We start from the raw sequence: 16,031 nt of genomic DNA on the forward strand, positions 1-16,031 counted from the left end.
GTGTGTGTGTCTGGTGGGGGTTGGGGAGAGGTACTACAGTTTGAACTCAGGACCTAGTGCTTGTTAAGCAAGTATTCTACAACTTGAGGCATATCTCCAGCCCTAAGTTACTATTTTTTCAATCTCTAGGATTGAAATATCATAAATACAGGGATTAAATATTATCTATAATAGTCTCTTTAAACTATTAAATGGAAAAAAGTAATAATAATAACTAAAGAGCACTAATACTTTAATAAATGAGTCCTTTTCTTATTTCCCTATGCCTGACCCCAACCAAGTTACCTATTTTGAGACCTGGGCACAATCTGATTTTTGCCAGTTGCACTCCAGGAGACCACAGACATTCCTCTTAATTTTAGTCGTATGACCAGTAGTTCTCCAAATAGGAGATTTCTCTAATCTGAATAGCTGCTTAGATTTTTCTAAGACTAACTATTCTTAGATTCTGAGTTCATGCAGTTTCCATGTGCAGAGACATTAGTTTCACATTTCCAGATATTAAAGTTATACTCTCTCTGAGTAGCAGAATTTCTCTGTTTCTTCCTTACCCTCTATTCTAACTGGGGGAAAAAAACAAAACAAAACAAAACTTTTTTACAAGGTACTGCAGGTGCTGTACCACTTTAGCCATGCCCCCAGTCCATTACTCCCTGGTCATTTGGGTCATAGGGTCTCAATTTTTGCCCAAGCCAGCTTGACAGCAATCTTCCTACTTTAAGCTTCCTGTTGTCACTGGGATGACAGGCACAAGTCACAATGCCCGGCTTTTTCCCATGAGATGGGGTCTCACCAACTGTTTTGCCCAGGCTGACCTGGACTGTAATCTTCCCTATCTCAGCCTCTTGCATAGCTTGAGATGACAGTTATGCACTGCTGGTGCCTGGCTTAGGCTTATCTAATTTTAAAAGCAGCCCCTTCTATCCAAAGTATCCATGATTTTGCAATTTCACACCCAATACTTTAAGAAAAATAATATGGGTTTGCTATATTACAAACAGACTGAATTATGTGTGCTGCTTACAGAATCTAAATTCATTATTCATGCGCCACAAAAATCTACATAGAAATCTTGTCTATTATGCTGGAGTATAAAACCTAGAACATCTTCCCCAACATTTTTCTAGTCTAAAATACAAAAAAATTCATAATGACAAACCTGGTCTACTCTTTACAGTGTCTCGATTATTTCACTTAATAAATCAGTGTTACACTTATCAAATAAGGAGGAGTCCACAGATCTTGCCTCCATTTTAACCCCCTGAAAATTCAATTCTTTAACTCTTTTGACTTGCATACTCCATTACCTCACCGAAACAGCCCATTCTTCTTATAAACCTTTAAAAGTTAAGTACTTCTTAAAATACTCTTCAATGTGAATAAGCAATCTAGTTTTGTTTCTCACACACTGTTATTACCCTTAATAAGATTCATCACAATTGTGAACTATGTATTTGTTTATAATTGTATGTATTAATCTATCGTCAGGGATGGAACACATTTAATTGCCTACTGAAAAACCAGGGATGTTGTTTCACAGGTCAGGGATAGAACAGAGTCTCAATAAATTCTGCTGAATGAGAATTCTACTAAATATAGCAATGACACTATTAGTTCCCAGAGATGATAAATTGATACAAACTAACATTATTGCTTTAAACCCTCAATGGTTTCTGTAATTATCTTATAATTCTTAAGCATTATTCAAAGAACTTTAGAAGTATAAAGCAATATTCTTCCTTCTTATTTGCTCAAAGCAACTGAAAACAAAACTTGTCACCTATGAATATAAGCACTAACCTGAGGAAGTTACTCCCATCTGAGGGATGAGTTGTTCTTCCCTGCAATTTTCACGACCAGGAACTAATCTCTGATATCTTGATGGATGAGGATTACCATCAACATCAACCAAGAAGGGGGGAGGCATGAGATGAGGTGCCTGCTGAGTCTGTTCATCTAACACAAAATTGTTGGCATCACGGATAAGGGGTCGATAATCACTATGAAAGAACATCTGATCTGCTATCTGTAAAAAGAAAGGTCCATAAAAGACTGGAAAAATAAAAATTTATCATTATAAAGACTATAACATTTCTAACAAAAAACAATATACTACATATTACGGCATTAAGCAACAATTTAAAAGAATATTTTGAGGGTGAGGGTGCAGATCAGGTAGGGTGCTTGCTTAGCATTCATGAGGTCCTGGGTTTGATCCCCAGCATTGAAGTTGGGGCGAGAGGGAGAGAAGATATTCTTTTCTTAAATTAACTGTAAACAAATATTTGCATTTTCTAAACTACTGTTTTACAAGAAGAGAGGGTGTACATTAAAAAAGTTACCATTAAAATTTATTCAAGGGCTGGCGGAGTAGCTCAAGTGGTAAAAGCACCTGCCTTGATAGTGTGAAGCCCTGAATTCAAATCCCAGTGCCGCAAACGATAATAATAAAAGTTATCCATTTTTAATTAAATGGGAAAATCAAATCTAGGCATAAATTATTCAATGGTACTTTCACTTTCGCAGAGCTACCATACTTTGTCTTAAATCCATAGGCATATAGTAAGAATAGTTCATCTAATGCATGCTGAAACCTGGAGTCCTGCTCATGCTAAGCATGTGCGATACCAGTGAGCTATACTCCTGACTACATGGTTTATGGAATATTAATATAAAAAATTAACCTGACAAGATTTTCTAAGAGTAGTAAGCATCTTCACTAAAATTCTGAGGTAATATCAAATTCTTAATATGAACTCAACCCTGATACATCTGTAACTTATTTCAAAATTTCACTGGTTAATTTGCAATATTTTAAATTATGAACTATGTATTTTTTGTTACCATATGTTTTAGACCATTCTACCACAAATAAGCAATTTAATTTTTTTAGTCAGTTACCTTCAAGACATGGTCAGATAACATCAATGGGTCCAACATTTTTGAGAATCTCATGAAAGCCACACTCATATCTTCCATGTTTATAATGTACACTAATAAAATATAGCTTCAAAGAGCCCTTCAAAGAATAGCATCTTTCATTCACAGTTACATATTCCAAGTTAAGAATGCAAATCTAGACTGTTGTAGATTTTTAAATAATAAGGCCCATAACCTAACTGTGGAAAAATTAGATTTAACAGTTATCTTCACCCTCCTTTCTAAAACTAAGTCTCTACACTATTTAAACTATGATTCTTCAAGCTTTATGCTGATTTCAAAAATGCTGATTCCTACCCACCCCAAAACAAATTTAACTCCTGAACACCCATGGATTAAAAAAAGGAAAAAAAAAAAAAAGAGGAAATGACATATAGTTATACTCTACCTTATCATATTTGCTACTGGATCCAAAACCAAATATTAAAAGATGTCCATGAGAGTCCGTACAGGCAAAGTGCTGACCATCAGGAGAGCATTTGCAGTCAAATACTGCACCATGTCCTTGGCCTTCAATCTGAAATATATTTAACCAACAGTCAGGAAACTGTCATCAAAGTATTAAGACTGGTTACTATTGGTACTACAATTTTATGTTAAAAGAATTACAAGTATACATCCTAATAAAGAGAAGAAAGTATAACAAGCATGGTACAATAATAAAATTTAGGAATATTCATGAAAAGTGCCAGATTAACAGCCTTGAAAAACAAAGAACTCTATCCACAGACCAGACACAAATCAGGAAATAAAAGAACACCAATTACCCCCACCCATAGAATTCTGCTTCACATTTTTAACCCAGATTTAAAACATAATTGAACCATACATTCCATCTATTTCCATTCATTCATGCCCTTTCTGTAAAGGCTTAAGAACATGTAGCAACTGTAGTGATTTTTTTGGGTAAGGTGGAAGTAGTAGTCAGAGATCACTGCTTACAAGACAGTAAATGTTATCCTTTTTGGTACTAAATTCCCTGGTGGTCTGACTCATCTTTTAAATGATGAATTCCAAAGGTTAAAGAAAAGGTTTTTTTTACCTGATAATTGTTTTCTGTTTTCCAGTTCCATTAATCCAGAACGAATGGGTTTCTCCCTGCAACCTGTCAATCAAACAGAGGTGGCCAATCACCACTCTGAATTTTTTTGCTCTCAATGCTTCTTCAGACTATGTTCCAGTTGAAAACTTCTTTAGCAGTGTTCTGAAAGAGGTAAAAATTCTACCCTATCTAAAGCACATCTAGGGACTGAATTTCAGAAACAATTAAAATAGGGAGTGGACTCCCTAACAAATAACAACTAAGGATGATTTTTTAACAAATGAGATTGGATTTCTGGATTAGCAGAATCGGAACACACACACATTATCAGGTAAGAAATACCTCCTTTCTGTTCCGGTATCCACTGATCTAGAACAAATTCAGCTTTATTAGTATCCCAGGCAATGCTTGGAAAGAGAAAAATGGTAATTTTCTTTCTTTAGTATTAAAAATTTGACATAAGGATGGATGTACAGTTCATCAGAAGTCAGTCAAAATTCAGAAGAAGAAGTTGATTTCTCAAGGAAAGCAAGTGCTTTACAGAAAAGAGAAAACCACTACAAAAAGAAGGATTCTTCCTAAGAAGTTAATAATATAATACTGCAGAAAGGATGGCCTCGAAAAGACAACTAACTTTTCTTTTGATTTGCTGAACAAGAAGAAATGTACACAATGGTACTTATTAACACTGTTTTGGAAAGTGATAATGGAAAAGAATAATTTTCCTTAAAAGTATTAAAAAAACTAATAAATTTGTTTAATGTCTAATACACACAAAAATTTACCATATAAGACAGTGGATAAGTGAAACAGGATTATTTCTTGAGTGCAAAGAAAGTTGGAAGATAGTAAGACAGTGGAGGAAGCTAACTGATTCTCTAACTACACTTTAGAACAATTTAAAAACAAGAAAAGACAGAACTATTTCTCTAGAGCACGAGTAGCCATATAGCTTAGTATATGCCAGAAATGAAAAGACTACAAAGTAGAAATGTCAGGATTTTTAATTTCCAATGTTCTCCTAGGCAAATAAAACAAAATTATACAAACTGTAAAAAAACTAACCATGTGAACAGAGCTTACCGTTAAATAGAATTTAACTAAAAAATTCAAAATTAAAGAATTAAAACTGTTTTAGCCATGTTAGACAATTTATTTCCCAGTTCACTCAAAAATTTCAAAGAGAAAAAAACAAAAAAATTATTTATAAATCCACTTTAATAAATGCTTCCACAACTACAATATTACTCTAAATCTAAGTTAAGTATACAATGGTATACTTAATAGTAATTTTAAGTATACAGTGGTACAGAGGAAGAAAAAAGCATGGTATCCTTCCTGTGATGTTTAGACTATCTTGCTCCACTTTTTCTTTTATGGAGGAGGGGAACTAACAAATTGCATATCAATGCTATATAATGATGTGGCCACATTTAACAGTTAGTAGATCTCTATCATAATAATTTAGGAAAACTGGAACTTATAAAACTCCAAAAAAGGACATATTAAATAGCAATCACATTTTTAAGATCATTGTGTACTATATATTCCATTGTGAATATAGCAGATTAGTACTAATTTTCTATTAGTGTGAAGCATCTGTTTACCTCCAAGTGAATTTTATATGAAGAAAATGAAAGTACATTTCAATCTTCTCAGAAAAAAAAGGAAATTAAGCTACTTAAGTTAGTCGCTGCTTCTGAAAGAAGGCATTAAAAGAATCTACTTGAGGAAAGGCACCTACGACTTTATCAATTAAAAAGACAAGTTTGGGTTGGGAATGTAGCTCAGTGGTAGAGCACTTGCCTAGCACGGAAAAGGCCCTGAGTTCAATCCCTATAACACCACACACACACACACACACACACACACACACACACACACACACACACACGTGTAAAAGTGTATTGTTATGAATAGATTCTCAGATAATAAACACCCATACCTAAAATATACAGTCTAGGGCTTTTTCCAAACAGTTGATGATAAAAAAGTAAGTCAGAAAATATTTTGCTTTTTCCTATGTAACTAAAAGTAACTATTTTTATGAAGTTTATTGTGACTAACAAAGCTAAGCAAAAAAGAAACTTAAACATTTTTCTCTGAAAAGGATTCCATATTTTTAAACCACAGTCAATATACTGGTAAATAAGAATTTCAAAGGAAAAATTTAATAATGAAGTCACTGTTTAAATATACATGTGTAACTAGAGAGCAATGAAGGTTAACTTCAAAAATCAAAAGAATGAATTTTCTCTATGCATATGAAAGGATATGGGTCTATCATAAAATTAAATGAATAGCCTAATGAGAATGCGTCAACATAAAATTTAATAATAAAATTTAATACTGAATATAGTTTTTGCTAGTATTTCCTGTATGCTACAATAATTATAAGAGAAATTAATAAAGAGTAATAATAAATTTCTAAAGCAAGTGAGTTTTTGAAGAACTATTCCTCTAATAAAATTAAGTATGCTTATTATACATTATTTGGGATATAACTAAGACATAATAAAACTCATATATATTAAATAACACTAACAGATAGCTTAGACAATCCATGAGATAGTATTTACCAGAATGGCAGTATTTTCAGTAGGAGTAGGGTACAAGAAAATGAGACATATGCAGCATTATGATATTGTTTTCCTTTTTCAAAGAGGAGATCAGGGGATCACATGTTAAAATAATAATGATTCCCTTAACTCACAATGACTAAAGAATTCTAGAAAAATTTATAAGAATCAAATACCATAACCTTGTTAGGAGTTTAGAGATTTATAATGAACTTTAAAAAGATTAAATCAAGCCTATAATCCCAACACTCAGGAGGCTGAGGCAAGAGGATCTTGAGTTCAAGGCCAGCCTGGACTACACATGGAAATCCTATCTCAAAAAATGTAAGATAACACAAAAATTCCTAAGTTAAGAGCTTTAGTGATGCTAGAATTATTTAAGAAAGATGACAAAACTTTTAATGTAATTTTTGTGAAGCAGAAAGATAAGTAATTAAAGGAGAATAAGGAATGAAGTCTAAGACCAAAAATCTCTCTACTAGTAATTCAAAAAACATCTAGTGTCTCTGTGGAGCAATGAAAAACATTTAAGTAGTCATTAGCACCCTATATGATTCTAAAATCCTAGTATCTGAAATTCAGGAAGACCTGGACAAATCTAGATATGAAGTATATTAAAAGCCCTAGAATCCAGACTAAAATGCAGGGTCTAAATTATTCCAGTCATGAGGAATATAGGCAGATAGATGGTTATGAATATCAAGTATGTACTTCTGGAAGACCTCAACACAAAGAACAAACAAGAAAAATATGAGCAGAATCACCCTGTTAAGGAAATTTTCAATCTGAAACCAGGGCTACATTTTTTGTTTTGTTCATATTTTTAAATATACCAGTGATTAGAAGGGAGTATCTTATGTAGAAAATATTCTAAAATTTAAAATTATGCATCATTTAAAATGGAATTTATACTAAGATTTATTCTTAGAAAGTTCTTCCTTGTATAAAGAACCTTTAGAGTTCAACAATATGGGGAAAATAACAATTAAGAATGTGTACTAAATACTGAAGAAATACATAGTATATATTTTTAAAATACCCCTTGGCTGCCTTCAATCATTACTATGGTCACATGTAAACAAAAAGAATATCCTATCTATCTGCATTCCAGTAGTTCAGATGCCTTCAAATTACTTTAAAAGACTGTTACTGAATGAATGTTTTTTTTAATATTGATAATTCTTTAATTTATGGTGACATTATTACACACAGAACTAATAGGAAGCTTTTTAAAACAAGTAGTGATGAGATAAAGAAATTTATGCAAAAATGAAAACAGCTGTTCCTGGCTTGGTAAAATTAGTAGATCAAATTACTATGCAAAATGAAAATAATTTTTTATTATATAAAGGTGATTCTGAAAAAACATGTCTAAATTTTCATCAAAAGAAAAATAATATGAAAACAAGTAATTCATCTTCAAATTCAAGCTTCCCTTGAAACTTTATTCTCAACTCTCTGGCATGATTTAACCTGGTGTTTGTCTAATAGTATGCATATACTCTAGGGATTTTGATACCTTCTCCATTCTGCTAAATACGAGTAAGTTTAGTTCTTTGCCATCTACACTGCATTCTGTCTCCACAAAGAAGCAAGCACTACTCCATATGGAAAACTTCAACATTTCTTTCACTTCTATCACCTCTAGTCTATGTCCAAGTGCTGAATGGCCATTTTCACAACAAAATAAACATACATAAAAATGACCTAGTATTTCCAGAGACATCATTATTATCAAGGTCACCTAGGCTCAACACTCTGAATATATTTATTTTATCTTCCTCCCTGTCATGCTCCAGCCCCAAGCCCTGTATCACAAAACACTGTTTTACACATATTTCTTTCAAAATTTCCTATCTACCCATAAACATTTTCATCCTTGAATGATTAAAGTAGTTCTTCCCACACCTATCCAATTTCGTACCTTATACATTACTACTAGCAAACAATTGTTCTCTTAGCTCATATTTACCAAAACTACCACAATGTTCACTATATTTTATGCTTACAAGATCATCTGAGACCATCAGTAATCCACCTCAATTTATATTTTTCATATCATCTATTTTTTCCAAATGTATTCCAAACATTCTAAACTACCTTATGAACATGTCTTATCATTTCCTTTGTTGTTTACAATATTTATAAATTTATAAAATTTATTTTCTTTCTTGCTGACTAAATACCTATTTACCTCTAAAGACACAATTTGAACTCTCTTCAACAAAACTTTCCCTGACTATCCATCTTGAACTGATCTCCACATCTTTAGATACAACAATTATTCTATTTGGTCATGCTCCCATTTAAAACTACTTATCAATCTATCATTTTAAGTATGTTTTAATTCCCCCAACTTAACTGTGTACTGGCTAAACACAGCCTCCTCTTTCTCTTCTCTATGGTCCTCAAATTTTCTACTTACAAGAAAAAAGCACTCAAATATTTGCTAATCAAAATGTCTTCACCTACATGTTTATAGTCCATATCATTTTACATACTTTTCCTTATAACAATGAAATTTCAAACACCCTTAGGATGACAGGTCATGAAAAATGACAAATTAACTACATAAAAGTAATCTGTCAAAACACAGTATGACAAGCTGGAGAGACAACTCAAATTTATAGAAAGAAATCTTTAAGATTTTTTATATCAAAGATGTAGATGAAAAAATTAACCTAAAGAACACTCCAGAAGCTTTAATGTGATAACTAAACTTTATGATAAGAAAACTAAAAAATTACTTACTCAGAAAAGATGAAACAAAGACTAGAAGCATTCAGAGGCCTTTTAACATAGATTATTGTAGATATGGCATTATCTTATTAAATGATTGAAAAGAAAAAGATATGAACTCCTGATTCATAACAGATAACATGATAGAGGTGTACATATTTTAAACGTCTCTCTCTCTCTCTCTCCCTTTCCTAGAGATATGCAACTATAATTATCTAATACAAAGTACAGGTCATACTGAGAACATGCTAATGTCAGAAGTATGCACGTGCAAAAATTCTGAGTGGTAGATTGGCAGCCTCTGCTTGTTTGGAACGTTGCAAGGAGAAATATATTGTTCTGGATTAGTGGACACTGGAACGTTTTTTTAATCTCTTAAGTAAAAGAAAAGGTAAGAACAATTATAAAAATAAGGAAAAACTTTTAATTAAATAAAAACCTTTATTTGGAATTTACCCATGAAACAACAGAAGCAAAGCAAAAAATCAAATTCAGTAAAACCATTTTCTAACAAGAGACATATTTTACTCATTAATTAAAATCAAAACCAGATAAGAGACGACAAACTACAGCTTTGAATAACATGACAGAAATAGAAAGATATGCAGAGTCAGAAATAGTTAGGACTACAGAGAAAAGAAACAGAACAAGAGAAATAAGCAAAAGTGCCACAGACATAAGAAAAGCTACTAACATAGAGCCTATGAATCCCACATCAGAAGTCCCTTATTTACTAATATTTACTAAGAAATGTAAATGTCTCTTTGTGTCTTTTCAAATTAATATCCATTTAATTAAATTTCTTGATAAATCTTAGTGGTACTGTGTGATAATTTAATTGGTAAAAAGAGCTAAAAACCAATTTTGCTCTTAGGAGCATTTAGGTTTTCACAAACTTTTAAAACTTCCTATCTCTTAAGGAATAGGAATACAAGACCATAAACTTCAGTCCAGAGTCTGCACACATTTTCAAGTTATTTCTAGGAATACTGCCTTTTAACTTTTAATTGAAGTTTAGAGCCTTTAGAGTTTAGAAAAACTATCATCAAGCTGGCAGAGTGGCTCAAGTGGTAGAACGCCTGCCTAGCAAGCATGATGCCCTAAGTTCAAACCCCAGTAGCACCAAAAACAAAGGAACAAAAGGAACCTAGAAAAACTGTCATTAAAACAATGCTATACTGATGTTTACTTCTCGCCAATGTCAAACAAAAACACAGACTTGCTAAACCATACCCCAACTGCTTCAGAATATTCTCAACTTACACTATGTGCTTCAATAAAATATTAAAATGTAAATACTTTCCCCCAGCTACTTAAGTTATATAATAATTATTCAGCTGAAGTATGAATAACTGATGCTGTTTATAAAGAATGTAAATAACAAAAACTTAAGACCTAGAATTTAGGTTTTGTGTTCTTTTTAAAGGAATAAAGTTGTCTTGTTCATAATTTTCTCTGTAACATTGTCATTAGCTTCTTTTCCTGGGGTAGGGGAGAAAGGAGAAGGAGAAAGGGAAAGGGAGGAAAGAGAGGAAGAGTTGGAGGGAAGGGGGGGTGAGGAGGAGAAAGAGAGAGGGAAGAAACACAGGCTTTTTAAAACAAATGCTTTTTAAGATATTTTTAAAGATAAAACGGGGAGGAGAAGTGCAAGGAACATATAATGTCTACTAAATTTTATGTCCTATGTTAACCTCTTTGCAAACATCCTATCACTTATCATATACTTGTATGTCTTATAAGAAATAAAAACAAATCCATTGCTTTTATCACTCTGATCCTCTATTAAGAGGAAAGCTGGCAATAAAAGTAAAGAATTTCATTAGTTTTTCTGAAGAATACCACTAGCAAGCTGAGAATCCATTTATAAGATTCCAAAATGAAATAGATTAAGAAATTACATAAGCATAAAATAACTAAGTATCTTTATGTCAATTCTCAATTTCAAACCTTTTAATTTGTTTAAAAATCTGGATGGTCCTAAAATAAAGTATAAGAAATTTTTTTAGGTATAAGTCATGGAGTAATACAGAAAAGAAAAATAATGCAATCAACTATAATCATATCTCAAACATCAGCATTTAAGAATTCAACTTTTCACTGAAAGTCTTTTTTTAATAATGTAGGATTTTCCCCTACAAACTTAAGAACAGAATTTTAATTTTCCTAATAGGTAGTGTATAAACTGCTGATTAACCTAGAATACCGAATTGTTTGCTACATGAATTGCATTGTCTTTCAAAAAGATATTATAAATTTCAAACGAAAATTTCAATCATTTAAAAAACAGAACAAATTGAAGCAGTATTCTCAAAATATACTTGATAAAAACCTCAGGCTTTCTGCTATATCCCCATCCCTAAAAAGCTGTATTTTTTTAAATCTGTCTAAATTTTTCTTGTTCCTTTTTTCTTTGTGGTACTGGGACTCTACTGGGACCATGATTCTCCTACCTCCATCTCCCAAGTATAGCTGGGATTACAGGTGTGGTCACCACACCTGGCTTGATTTTAAGATAGGATCACACTGAAATTTCACACGGGCTGACCTTGCACCATGATCTTATCTCAGACTCCCAAACAGCTAAGATTACTGATGTGGGCCACAACCCCAGTCTAAAATTTTTTATTCTTTTGAAAGGAAAGTTTATGTTCCTGAAGTTCTGGCTGTAAGCACAATGGTGAATTTACTTATGCATTTTATAACATTCAATTTTAAAAATCCCTTGAAATGTCACTTACACTTAGCAATACTTTATCGAAACTTTCACCATTTCTAAGACTCAAACTAGAGCATTTTCTGAGAATTGTTCATTCTCAAATCCATAAAAGCAGAATAACTAGACCCTTCAGGGGTACTCAAAAAATATTTACTGATGTGAATTTATGATTTTAAATACAATTTAACATTGGGGATTGAATTTGGACTCAAAATTTTATGGTATTTTAATAACGCAAACATGTATTCATTAGCTGCACAAAGCCAAATAACCCTTTACTATAGCCAAAGCTCAACGTCATTGTAGCAGACAGTGAGACTCCAAGTTTCTATTCTTCCTTCAAAATGCTTTTCTTTTATTTTCTTAATAGCAATGTTGAATACTTTATCTGTCACCTGCCCGTAGAAATGAAGCAAAGAAATGAACAAAGAGTGAAGAGCAAAAAGAAGTAGGGCACTTAGATAACTTATAAACTAAAAGACAGGGAAAAATAATGAAATAAAAGATCAAGATCTTAAAAGATCCCTTGGCACCACTGTGAAAACCTTCCCAATTCTGGACATATTAACTGGGTATATAATTGGGAATTAGGAATACAATGATATTAAAAACAGTCGAAAAAAACAACCACGGCCATGTTTAGTAGTAATAACACATTAGCAACAAACAAAAAACTGAGATTTAAGCCCAAGTGATCATATATTAGCTGTAAGACCTAGGAAAACCTGGGCAGAGCACTTTATCTCTATAACAAACAGTTTCTCCATTCATAAAACCAAAAATAATAAAATCTACCCTAATTATACTTGGTTTTCTTGAGACTCAAATGAAGTAATATATGTTGGAAGTATTTTGGAAACTATTAAAATTATTTTTAAAAGCTTAGAAATCATTCAGAAACTTAAAGGAAATATATTTATTTTAACGAGACACAGGGTAGCTCATTTTCTGTTTTTAAATGTGGGTATTTTTATAAATACTTTTTAGTTTGTGTCATTTTTCACAGCTTGAAGATTCAGTTTAATACTATCCAGTTCTACTTACTACAGAAATCTATTTCTACTGCCCTTTTTTATAATCTTTTATTCATAAAAGAACAAGAAAATTTTCTTGTCTAAAACTCTAGTTAAACAATAATTTTAAGGTAGTTAAGTAACCTCTTATCTAATTTCAAAGAATACTCAATATTGTTAGCTAACTTATGCTTGCATACTAATTTATAATGATCTAAAAGTAAATCACTTAAATCAAGGTGCTGCAATTTTTGTGTCTCCTGAAAAGGTGGAATATTAGTGTGACCAACTTACCTGATGAGGAAAATTCACCTTTATAAGTGAAAGGTGAAAGCACTAGTCAATTATCAGAGCAAAATTTCTCTTCGTATACTCTACTACTAGTATACGAATGTTCTTTGAAAATGTGAAATTACTAAAGGAAGTCATTAATGTATGTATAGTCCATAATATTTTCTATAAAGACAAATTGAGAAATGGCTAACTTCTTTATTCAACAGAGATGTTCTAAAAAAGAGCAAACTAGAAACACAAGGATAGAAAAACAGAAAAAAAACTGTTCACTGGGATTTATGAATATGTTTAAAAAAAAAAAAAACTCTGTATACTCACAAAGGAAATCCATCCATCACTAACAACTATATGTAACCCAAATAACTGACACTATGTTTTTACAAAAATGAGAATTTTATAATTCTTATTTCTTACCTTATATATGTACACTAAGGCCAGAATGACAGCCAATCAAGCATAATATCACTTTTATGGAACTTCTTCACAAATTTTACTTGTGAAAATATATTTCAATTATTATATTACATCAATGGCTTTTTTTTTTTATGGTGTTGGGCTCAAACCCAGGGCCATGCATATGCAAGGAAAACACTCTATTAATGACCTACATCTCCAGCCCACAGAGAACTAATTTTTGTGAAATAATTTGTCTTATAAAATAATCCTGCCCACTCTGTTAACTGTGTTGTTTTATGATTTATTAAAGGTTTATATCATTTAAAAAAACATAACCTTGATAAAACAGTGGAAATACATGTTTATTTGTTCATACCTTTCTCTGAAAGGTATTCCTAATAGAGAAGTAGTTTATAAATTGCAGTGTTTGAGAAACCCTTCCTATTTCATAGGGATTAGAGAGAAGGGGAAAACAGTGCCCAGTAAGCAGTATGTGCTATTACACCATTGTAGTTCAAATATTCAGAAATACATGCTAAAATATGTTTAAGAAACAAAATGTGGAGGCAAAAGCCCAAACAAATACCTAATATACTACAACTTGATCAAAGGCAAGAATTTCCTTATTCTTTGGCTTTTGTTTTAAAATCAGTGTATTTGAACCACTCTATTGCTCTAGGAGACCCACTAATGAAGTACTACACTACAATATAAACATTTATTTATAATTAATTTACATGGTTTTCCAAATACTTTTTTTCCTCTATATTATACTTCCTACCTTGAATTACTAGTTAAGATTTCACTGCTAAAACTAAATAAAACTAAGCCAGTTACCAGAATATACATGTGTTCTAATGTATAAAATTAATTTTCATTTAAATTTAGCATCTCAATAAAGGTATAGAATAAATAATTCCTTACTGCTGGAAATTTAAATTCAAAATGTATGAACCAGTTTTATAATGGATTTCCTTTGTGATATGCAGACTACCTTTGTCAAAACGTCCCCAAATCTTTAACAGGTATAAAACAAAATTGATATAATTACCATGTTAAAATAAGATCGAATTTTGACTCCTCTTGCTAGGTCCCACACTATCACATTTCCATCGTGACCAGCAGAAAAGAGAACTCTAGGATCGAATGGATGTGGCTCAAGAACAAATACTTCGTCTTCATGACCCTGAAATATTTTTGAAGTGTCAAAGGGCTTATAAATATTAAAAAGGAAAATAAAGCTTAATTAAACACCAACATGGTGGAATTCCTAAAAGTTACATTAAGAATTATTATAAAAATTTTACACTTCATTAATGAGTAAATGGCTTTTCAAATAGCATTGCTCAGGGAGTTGCTATCATTTAGTTTAACATGAATAGTATTAATGCATCCCTACGTACCAAAACACAGCAAGTATTTACAACATATTTCAAGTCAAACTTGTTTAACTGCATTTTTAAATTATTTCCAATCACCCACAGAGCCCTTTACCCTAGACAGCAGAGTTTTTAGCTAATGAAAAGACTAGTTAGCTTCAGTTAAACCAAAAAGAAAGTGTATTTTTTCTCACCATCAGGACATGAATAAGTTGACCAGTGTAAGAATTCCAAACTTTCAGAGTCATGTTATTAACTGCAGTTATAACTGTGTTGTCATGTCGATCCCAAGCTACCATAGTTACTTTCATTTTTGTGATTTTATCTTCTATTCCTTGAAGATTTTGGCTGAAAGTGAGACAGCATTTTTTTATACTGACTGTTAAAAATGCAAGTAAGACAAATATGAAGAGGCACTTTTCTCGTCATTTATGTTGACATGGATAACTATCACTTTACAGTAATTAAGAATACTGTGAATCAACACAGAATGATGGCAAAAAATCACTGCACTGAGTCAGGAAATCCAGGATGCCCATGAATCTAGCACTATTAAGCCATTAGGAACAGATAACCTAGTGTAACTACCACTGCTGTAACTATCTGTGTCTAAAAACTCTGCACCAATACGCTTACACTCTACCCTCTACTGTTGCTGTCATGCCCTCCTGACTGCTGCACTCTTCCATTTAAGACAACTATACCCAAAAACAAAGAGAGAAAAATGTTAAAATACTAAAACCAAAACAACAGTTGCAACATTTAATGTAATTTATCTTGGCTGCAGAAACCATTAGGTATAAGATATCATCCTTCTGGGAGAGATGGAACATTATAATATGCTCTGGTTTCTGGAAAAAAAAAAGTTAAAAAATTACAACTATTATTTATAGTGCTATTATCATCCCCTTAACAAAACTGAATTAAACAAAA

At 32.0% G+C, this 16,031-nt stretch overlaps 1 protein-coding gene across 2 annotated transcripts in view; it reads right to left on the reverse strand.

The window, feature by feature from the left end:
- The window catches only part of Phip (PHIP subunit of CUL4-Ring ligase complex), a 111,555-nt gene that overhangs the window by 45,642 nt on the left and 49,882 nt on the right, over positions 1-16,031 (reverse strand). For both annotated transcript variants that reach the window (XM_020183866.2, XM_020183865.2), the window contains exons 14-17: positions 15,293-15,446; positions 14,771-14,905; positions 3,329-3,457; positions 1,801-2,026 (exon numbers count right to left, since the gene is read on the reverse strand). In XM_020183866.2, coding sequence (XP_020039455.1) covers positions 1,801-2,026; positions 3,329-3,457; positions 14,771-14,905; positions 15,293-15,446 — 644 coding nt within the window. The remainder of the gene's footprint in view (positions 1-1,800; positions 2,027-3,328; positions 3,458-14,770; positions 14,906-15,292; positions 15,447-16,031) is intronic.

This window comes from Castor canadensis, chromosome 1 (genome assembly GCF_047511655.1).
Source record: "Castor canadensis chromosome 1, mCasCan1.hap1v2, whole genome shotgun sequence".
Lineage (NCBI taxonomy): Eukaryota > Metazoa > Chordata > Mammalia > Rodentia > Castoridae > Castor > Castor canadensis.